Source organism: Rhinolophus hipposideros (assembly GCF_964194185.1).
Source record: "Rhinolophus hipposideros genome assembly, chromosome: 21".
Taxonomy (NCBI): domain Eukaryota; kingdom Metazoa; phylum Chordata; class Mammalia; order Chiroptera; family Rhinolophidae; genus Rhinolophus; species Rhinolophus hipposideros.
This window is the reverse complement of record NC_138067.1, coordinates 37536065-37545735: the sequence shown is the minus strand read 5'-3', so window position 1 is coordinate 37545735 and position 9671 is coordinate 37536065. Positions and strand designations below refer to the sequence as shown.

General features: G+C 52.5%; 1 protein-coding gene across 1 annotated transcript; it reads left to right on the top strand.

Moving 5' to 3' along the window:
* The first annotated feature begins 2812 nt into the window (after window positions 1-2812).
* Window positions 2813-9137, top strand: PPP1R14A (protein phosphatase 1 regulatory inhibitor subunit 14A). Its single transcript, XM_081030406.1, has 4 exons — window positions 2813-3291; window positions 5322-5402; window positions 6008-6040; window positions 7002-9137. Exons 1-4 carry the CDS (start codon window positions 2902-2904, stop codon window positions 7128-7130), a joined length of 633 nt encoding a protein of 210 aa, XP_080886532.1. The 5' UTR covers window positions 2813-2901; the 3' UTR covers window positions 7131-9137.
* The last annotated feature ends 534 nt before the right edge of the window (window positions 9138-9671 follow it).

Here is a 9671-nt window from a genome sequence, read left to right as displayed (position 1 = left end):
TGTGCCCCTTGCAACTAAGATTGAACACGGCATCTTGAGCTGAGCTGCCTCCTGGATGGCTCAGTTGGTTGGAGCCTGGGCTCTCAACCACAAGGTTGCTAGCTCAACTCCCACAAGGGATGGTAGGCTGCGCCCCTGCAACTAGCAATGGCAACTGGACCTGGAGCTGAGCTGCGCCCTCCACAACTAAGATTGAAAGAACAACAACTTGACTTGGAAAAAAGTCCTGGAAGTACACACTGTTCCCCAATAAAGTCCTGTTCCCCTTCCCCAATAAAATCTTTAAAAAAAAAAATAAATAAATAAAATAAAATGAACCATACAGCTGAGTCTTTACATGTTAGAGTCAACTCTGGACGTTCTCTATACTGGCATACCTTGGAGATACTGCAGGTTTGGTTCCAGACCACTGCAATAAAGCAAATATAAAAGGAGTTGTAATCTTTTTGCAGGTGGAGGGTCTTGCCATCAATTTGTAAACATTAAAATGTCTGTGAAGCACAATAAAGCAAAGCAGGGGCCAACCAGGTGGCTCAGGTGGTTGGAGCGCCGAGCTCCTAACGCCAAGGTCGAGGGTTCGATTCCCACATGGGCCAGTAAGCTGCGCCCTCTACAGCTAAGATTGTGAACAAGGGCTCACCGTGGAGCTGGGCTGCCATGAACAGCTGCAGGTCCGTGTGAGCTGCTATGGGCTGCGGCAGGCTGCTCTGCTGCGTTGGGTTACTGTGAGCTGCTGTGAGTGGCTGACCAATAACCTGCTACCGACTGCCTGGGGGGGTGGGGAGGGGAGGAAGTGCAAGGCTCATAATACTAGCATGGGCCAGGGAGCCGTGTCTTACACAACTAGACTGAGAAACAACAGCTTGAACCAGAGTGGGGATGGGAGGTGGAAGAAGGGGTGTCATGCGGGGTGGCCTGAGGGGTCTCTGGTCCCGCTCCCCACATAAGAACGCAGGACATGGTGAGGCCAAAAAGGAACACCCACGGAGCCATAAGTAGGGGAGTCATATCACTATATTCTCAGCGGCGGCATCCGCCTCTCTGCAATCTGCTCTTGCTAGCCCCCATTTTTTTCTGCTAGCATAGCCACAGCAGTTATATTAGTGGCCAATGGCTTACGGGTTACAGCTGACAGCCAACTATCCACAGCTGATGGCCATCCGATCACAGTTGATGGCCATTTACTACCCAAGCCAGCACCTTTCTATGTGAGGCCGAGAGCCTGGAAACTGCTTTCTGGGGCTTTGTCCCCACAAGGGGGAAAAATAAATAAGTAAGTAAGTAAATAAATAAAAAAATAAAAATAAAACAAAGCAAAAACAAAAAAACTAGGTGTGTCTGTTTTAACTTCCCTGTAGGATATCGCAAATAGATGTTGGGCAGTCTCCTAACTGGGCAGGCAATGGTAGGTAGTCATGCAGAGGGATACCTTTCTTAAAATATATATATATATATATATATATATATATATATATATATATATATATTTTTTTTTATTGGGGAAGGGGAACAGGACCTTATTGGGGAACATTGTGCACTTCCAGGCCTTCTCTCCAAGCCAAGTTGTTGTCTCTTCAATCTCAGTTGTGGAGGGCACCGCTCAGCTCCAAGTTGCTGTCTTTTCAGTCTTAGTTGCAAGGGGCACAGCCCACAATCCCTTGCAGGAGTTGAACAGGCAACCCTGTGGTGGAGAGGACGCACGCTCCAACCAACTGAGCAATCCGGGAGCTCAGCTCAAGGTTCCATGCTCAATCTTAGCTGCAGGGGGCAGAGCCCACCATCCCCTGCAGGACTCAGGAGTTGAACCGGCAACCTTGTGGTTGAGAGCCCACCGGCCCATGTGGGAATCGAACCGGCAGCCTTCGGAGCCAGGAGCATGGAGCTCCAACCGCCTGAGCCACCGGCCAGCCCGACGTACCTTTTTAGTAAGAGGTTTATCTTTGCCTTAAGCAAGCCCTGTCCATTGTTTCTGTGCATCTAGAATAACACACCTTTGAAATAAGCCTTAACCACCCTCAAGAGAGCACATGATCCTAGTAACTATCCTGTAATCCAATCCCTGCCTTGCTTTCTCCCACGATCATGTAATCTTCCTTACATTCCCGTTCCCGCCTTAATTTCAAATGTATAAAAGAAGCTGCAAAACTGTTATTCTCTGGAGCATTTGAGATCTTGCTTCCCGGCATACGTCATCAGTTTGACTCAAATAAACTCATAAAAACTCTACAGGTTTGGACATTTCTTACATCAACAGTATTAAAGAAACCATTGCCTAGTTATGGATAGTTTTAAGCAGGTGAGGGACATGACTCAATTTAAGTTTTAAAGTATCATTGTTGCTGCTTATAATCAGAAGTGGGAAGGCTTGTGAAGTAAGGGACTTCTCTGGTCACCCTTGCTAAGATTGCAACCCCACCCTCACTCCATTTCTCCTTTTCTGCTTCCTATCTCTCCATAGAACTAATGTTCTAATAAACTGTATAATATACTGCACTTAACTATTATGTCTATTGTCTGTCTCCACCACACGAATGTCAACTCCATGAGGACTGGGCATGTCTTTTTTGTTCACTGCTCTATCCCCAGGGCCTAGAACAGTGCCTGCTATGGTGGCACTCAATGAATATTCTCAGAGAGAGCGAATACATGAACGAATAGATGCACGGATGAGTGAATAAAGGAAACAACGAACAAATAACGTTCCCCGGCAAAGAAAGGTGGCATGGGGGCTCCTGCACCGTCCCTTGCAACCGCCAGAGGGCGTACACAAGCCAAGTCCCCTGAGCCTGACCCGGGACCCCGCCCCTCCCCCGGGATCAAGTCCCCTAGAGCCCCAGACACCGGGCTGGCCTGGGGCTCCCGGACCCCGCCCATACCTGAGCCCTGCTCCCCTGAGGGTTTATGCCTGAGCCAGCGGACAGTCCTCGCGCTGCAGGCAGGGAAACTGAGGCGCGGAGCAGCTGGGGCGGGGCCATTCCCCCGGCGATCCCGAGCCCACGCCCCCGGCCGGCCCCGCCCTGGCCAGTAAGAGGCCCCCTGCGCGCGAGGCGAAGGAGCACAGAACAGCGCGGGGGCCGAGGCCAGGACGCAATGGCAGCTCAGAGGCTGGGCAAGCGGGTGCTGAGCAAACTGCAGTCTCCGTCGAGGGCCCGCGGACCGGGGGGCAGCCCCGGGGGACTGCAGAAACGACACGCGCGTGTCACCGTCAAGTATGACCGGCGGGAGCTTCAGCGGAGGCTGGACGTGGAGAAGTGGATCGACGGGCGCTTGGAGGAGCTGTACCGCGGCAGGGTGAGGCGGGAGGGGTGTAGGGGCGTAGGGGAGCTCTCCGACACCCTGTGTCCTTAGGGTCCTTGGTTGCTTGTGCTCGCTGTTGCACACACACGCCCAGGGGCCAGGCAATCATTGGACTCATTGGCCCGGCCATCTACCCACGATGGCGCTCTGCTGGTGGATACCGAGAGAGACACACACTTGGGTCTCCAGAGATATGCCCAAACATCTGGGGAGGGCCGGGGGTTTACCATCTGGAGGGTGAGGAGGCAAAGTTGGGGAGTCCCAGATGCCATATCTGGAGAAAGGGTAGGGGGAAGGGGTGTTGTAAAGCCAAACATACACTTGGTGACGGGGAGATAGAACCCCACAGAGAAGCACAGCCGAGGAAGCAGCAGTATTTACAGATGTGCACAGTGACGAACGGTAGCCACTCTCAGACACAAGTGACAGAAGCCACAGCCACACACACTCTCAAAGACACTTGGTCACTTACACATGGACACATGCCACAGCCAAACGCAGACCCCACTACACCCACACAAAAGGACTCCAGTTACAGCTCTTCATAGACAAACACCAGTGCAAGCTGTAGCGACTCCCAGTACAAGCTACAACAGCTACAACTCCGTGGTTATCCCCGGATGGCAAAAACCGGTAACCACATGCGGACACAATGACATCGACTGCAGCCACTCACAGACATGAAACAACCGACATTATAGCTACAGCCTGACAGAAATCCACACCCCATGGGGACATACAATGGCAAAGACTATGGCTCCCCTCGGGTACACAGGGCATAACCTCATGGGTTGACAGGTAGGCTACAGACAGACACAGTAGTTCCCGCGAGTCTCTGCTTGAAGCCATACTTTGTGTAACACACACGTGCTGTGGAACACAGTCCCAGGCACCCAATGGTCCTAGCCATCCATAGACACACAGGACCCAGAAATCCTCAGCGCTGTGTGAAGGTAGTAGAAGACACGGTCCCTCACAGTCTCTCTGTTTGCAGACACATGTGGGCTCATACAGACAAGTCTAATTGCTGGTGTAGGTGGCATCTTATGAGGTCATATATAGCGCACTATAGCTTCTCATGACACATGACGAGGAGACAAACACTGCTAAGCCAGAGCCACACACCTCATACCCATAGGACCATAGGCCCCTGTGCGGGCCACACACATGATGCCACATAGCTCTGCACCCTCACGCTGGCCCTGGCAACCTCGGCAGAGACTCGCATAGGCATGTAACAAACTTATAGATCCTCCAGGCCTTTGCTGAACCCTCTTCTCCACACACAAAGCCCAGGCCACCCAGTCTTAAACACTGCAGTGCAATCAGCGGAGCTCTGGGTGGGGGAGGAAAAAAGCTGTAGCCTCAGGGATCTCTTGCTCAGACAGCTGGGTTCTGTCCCCTGCAGGGATACTGAGCCAGCCTGCCTTTGGCTCTCTGCCCCAAGAGGCCATACTAGAAGTCCCCCTCTTAGATGCTCAAATTTAGACTCATGGCTCATCCTATCCACCTTGGGGGACCTCGGTGGTCATATCTTTGGACACGTGGGATTGCATTTTGGCCTCCTGTCCTTCCTTCTTTTCCCCTGGGGCAAGGGGCCAGCCCAGCAGGCTCTGGCCTGCCACTCCCCTCCTCTGCACCTAGCGCTTAGACTTTTCCTTGAAAGGGCAGAGCCGGCCCCTCTTCTGGATCCCAGAATCTGACATTCCAAGACTCGACCAGGCCTGTTTTCCTCTTGTGGGAACTAGGGCCAAGCAGAGAGACCTGTGCCAGCCCCAGGTCTCAGGGGCCCAGGGCCCCAGGCATGGGAGCTGGTACAGGCCTTGGGCTTCTGTCAACCCATCTGTCACTCCTCCCCCAACACCCAGATGTCCCGCCTTGGTGGTGCTGTCCCTGACTGCCACATTATTGCTCCAGAACACGCCAGCTGGGCCCTGGGCACAGCATGGCTCCCCTAGAGCCCTGGATAATGGCATGGGAGGGAGGGAAAAGGGAGCCTGACCAGCCCTCCCTTTCCGCCTTAGGAGGCAGACATGCCTGATGAGGTCAACATTGACGAATTGTTGGAACTAGAGAGTGAAGAGGACAGAAGCCGGAAAATTCAGGTAGGTGGAGGGGAAAGCTGTCCCCCAGTACTCCAACTTGCCCCTCGCTAAAAATCAGCAATGGTTACCATGTTTGTTGAGCACTTACTATGTGCCAGACACAATTGTTTTATGCTTATTAACTTATTTAATCCTCACAAAACCCTACGAAGTAGGCACTATTATTTTCTCTGTTTTGGAAAATAAGGCCCAGAGTGGTTTAATCACTTGCCCAGAGTCACACAGCTCTCAGAAGGAGCAGAGCTGGGAGTGAAAACCAGGCAGTCTGGCTCTTATGACCTGTGCTCTCCTAGAGGCAAGAAATGTGTCATTTTCTTGCCCACTCTGGATCTAGAGCTGGTTCTGGTGCTGAGTTTCTTGACTCAACCTTGCCCCCAATTACTTTATAAGGTCCTTAGACAGTACTCCCCTTGGAGCCAGGTGGGAAGTCCAGCTTAGAGTCTGACATCCATTGTCCTGTAGCTTGGGGCTTAGAGTCTGACAGCCCTTAGAGCTTGGGGCTTTGTTGGAAAAGGGAAGGGGCTAGAGGGGCAGAGGCATTGTTAGTCGTTGACTATTTCTCTCTCTCTTTTTTGTGTGTGTGTGTGTGGGCGGGGGTTGTTTAGGGACTCCTGAAATCGTGCATGAACCCCACAGAGGTGAGTTCTCCTTTCCCTCTTACAGATCCTATTCTGGACCCCTGTACTCTGATGGGGGAGGAGGGAAAAGCTGGCTGGCCACGTCCAGGGCCAGCAGAGGGAACTCTGGGGGGCTCTGTTTCTCACAACCCTTTTCTAATCTCCAGGGGTATCTTTTGTCTTCCTCACTCCTTGCCCCTCTCCCCATCTGCCACTGGGCCTCCATTATCTCCTCCCTGCTGAGACGCTCCCCCATCTGTCTCCTGTTTCTTCCTCTGTCTGTGTCTGCGGGTGCTGCCTCTCTCTGTCTCTCTCCCCTGTTACTGTCTCTGCCACCCTGGGGCTCCCTTTCCCACCTCTGGGGGGCCCCCCATCCTTCCAGTCCCTGAAATTGAGAGGCCCAACTCCTCCCACTTCCTTCCTGCTTTAAAAGGGAAAAATATTCATGTTTCTCTAACCAGCTCTGGGCTGCCTGAGGAACAAACGTCACTGTGTGTCTGTCTGCCCTGGAGCAGGCTCAGGCTTCTGTCCCTGGAGACCCTCCTGGTGATCTCTTGGCCTGAGAAACATCTCGATGTCTCTCTGTGGCTCTGTTTCTTTTTCTGACCCTTTGTCTGTCCCTCTGTCTCTGTCTCTCTATCTCTCTTTCTTTCTGTCTAGGTCTTGGTCTCTGTTTCTGGGTCTCTGTTCTCTGTCTCTCTCCATTTCTCTCCCCCTGTCTCTCTCTCCCTGTCTTTATCTGTTCTCATCTCATCCCTTATATCTCTTTCTCCCTTTGGCTGGCTCTTTCCCCTCTGTCTCTCCCCCCCACCCATTCTTTGTCTCTATAGCCTCTCCCCCTCCCTAACATCACCTCCACCCCCTGTCACTGACAGGAAGCAGGAGAAGGAGGGGCCTAGGTCAGAGGGGCTGCGGGTGGGGGGGTGCTGGGCAGGGAGCCCCTCCCCCTCCCCGGTTTCAGCATCCTCCATCCTGTCCTCAGGACTTCGTCCAGGAGCTGCTGGTGAAGCTGCGAGGCCTCCACAAGCAGCCAGGCCTCCGCCAGCCCAGCCCCTCCAGTGACCGAAGCCTGAGCCCCCTCCCGGACCGGGCCCGGACCGCACCGCCTTGACCTTCTCTTGCCTCTGTGGCCCCCTCTGACTCCTCCCAGCCCACCCCGTGCCCTCCCGGCTTGTTTATAAGTTGTATTTAATGGTCCTGTAACAATAACACCGTGTGCCTGTTTTTCCTCTCCCTGGTTACTCTGGGCCTCCCCAAGCTCCCCCCACAAAGCCTCCCTCTCTCCTGCTGCATCTCCTCGTGTCCCAGCACCCACAGCTGGCCCAGACAGATGGAGAATCACTCTCGACCAGAGAGCATGAGAACAGGCCCAGCTGACCTTGCACCCCAGGGACTCCCATCCTGTCCTCCCCTCCCCATCCTTGGCCTAGTCCTAGCCAGCAGGGCCCCAGTATACAGATGGCACTCAGCGCCTGTAGGAATGATGGCCTGTGCTCCTTGGGCCACAGGAGATGCACAAGGCTGAATATGCCTGATGTCACAACACATTGTGGACAATCCATTCAGACACTCCATCAATTTTATTGATTTCCTTACTGTGTGCTCGGCATGACCATTGGTATTGAGGCCAACAAAGATGAGCAGAAGACGGTTCCTGGCATCAGGGTGCTCACACACTGGTGGGGGAGAAGGGCCTTTGTGCAGAGGGTTAGAACAAAGTATGCTGAATGGTCCAAGATACTTGGGAGCCCAGGGAGTGGGAGGAGCCATTCACTCTTGGGGTGGTGAAGAAATTTTGGAGGGTTTCCTGAAGAAAGTGACATCGAGGCAGGGCTTTGAAGGATACATAGGAGTTTATGTGAAATGGATATACATATTTGAGGACTCTGAACCTGTGGGAAAAGGGATTGACATTGAGGCTGAGCCAGGGGAGATACCAAATATTGGCAGGACCGCCCACCAGTCAGGATGGGCAAGCCCCCAGGGCTTGATCAGGAAAGCCTCTGGGCTGGGGCATGGGGCAGCCTGAAGGGCCCTAGGGGAGAGGCCAGGGCATCAGAAATGGGTAGTGGCTATTTACAAAAAACTGGAAGTAGTTCAGTATCTTAACTAGTTGTACCAGTGGTCCCAGCTGTGTATAGTCAGGAGATAGGGTGGAGCTGGGAAGGGGTAGGGCCAGAGCTAGGGTGTCTTCCCCCCAGGACAAAGCCCATCTCCCATTTTGCCTCTACTGACTGAAGTTGGGGCCCCAGCCCTAGTTCCCACTCTGGGCCACCCAGCAGCCCAGCCAGGATCAGGCACGCATCCCGGGGGGTCTGAACTCCCATCTGACAGGAAGAGCACACAGGAGTGCCTGTCCTGCCCAACCCTTCAGGTGGCCTTGCTCTCCCTGCATAGACAGGCCTCAGGCTTGCAGTGCTCCTTTCCCTCCACACAAATGGTAGAGAAAGAGTGTGTGGAAAACAGGTATCCTGCTGCCTGTCATGCGAGCACCTGGATCTATCTCCTGGGACACCACACTTGGGCCTCAGGAACTCTGAACTTCCTCTCACAGAACCTGTTTTTGGTTCCTCATCTTTGTGGAGGCGGTATGTGCTCAAAGCTCAGCTTCCAATGTCCTGGGTGTGCTATGTGTTGAAACTCAGTTTCCTCATCAAGAAAACAGGGGCTTCACAGATGAGGAAACTGAGGCCCAGTGACATCATTTGCCCAAAGTCACAACTGGGAAGTGGTGCTGAGCTTCAATTCCAGGCATTATGACTCCAGAGCCCATCTACTTAACTAGTGCCCTATAAACAACAGCGATGATTGCTGTTCTTCAGTGGCAGCAAGAGGTTGACTAATTCATACTAAGGTGTTAGTGACTCCTCACAACCCTCTGAGATATCCTCTCTAAAGGGCAATACAACTCAACTCAGAACAAGGCCACAACAAAAGGATTGGGAAGTGGCATGGACTCTGGGGTTACTGCCTGGATTCAAATGCCATCTGTTCTACTTCCTAGATATGTGATCTTATCTTGAACAGGTCGCTTAACCTTTCTGTGCCTCAGTTTCCATGTCTGTAAAATGAAGATGATTATAATAGTCCCTACCTCCCAGAGTTGAGAGATTTAAAGGCACAGACTATAGACAAGTGCCAGACACATGATAAGCATTGTTATCAACCTTATTGTAGGGAGGAGGAGCTGGACCATTAGCTCCTACAGCCACTATCCCTGGCCAGCGAGACGTCCCTTGGGAACACCGAACTCGCAGGTCCTGTGACACGGATAAGTCCGAAAAGACACAGGTACCTGATCTGCCATCTTCGCATTGTTGCCACACTTGCCTTCCACTAGGCTGTCTGCCGCCGCGGTCTGTGGTCTGTTTCCCATTCAGTGGCCAGATGACACTTTTCTCTCTCTCACCTTCGCCTCCATCCATGCTGTTCCCTCTTCTCTTTCCTCCAAAGGTCACCATTTTAATCACTTTCTTGGTATTGTTTCAGTATTTCTGTATGCAAATACAAACAAGTTATTCTATTTCCCCACTGCACACAGGCAGACATGGGACACTGCCCTAACCTTTTTTCATGTAACAACTCATCTCGAGGGTCTTTCATATCACAACCCTCTACAGGCTTCCCTTGGCTTCAGAACAGAAGCCAACGT

Excerpts from the sequence above, each read along its gene's own strand:
- PPP1R14A (XM_081030406.1), top strand. The coding sequence starts at position 2,902 with ATGCCTGAGCCAGCGGACAGTCCTCGCGCTGCAGGCAGGGAAACTGAG. Across the intron at positions 3,292-5,321 it reads AGGAGCTGTACCGCGGCAGG|GAGGCAGACATGCCTGATGA; the intron begins GTGAGGCGGGAG and ends TTTCCGCCTTAG. Across the intron at positions 5,403-6,007 it reads ACAGAAGCCGGAAAATTCAG|GGACTCCTGAAATCGTGCAT; the intron begins GTAGGTGGAGGG and ends GGGGTTGTTTAG.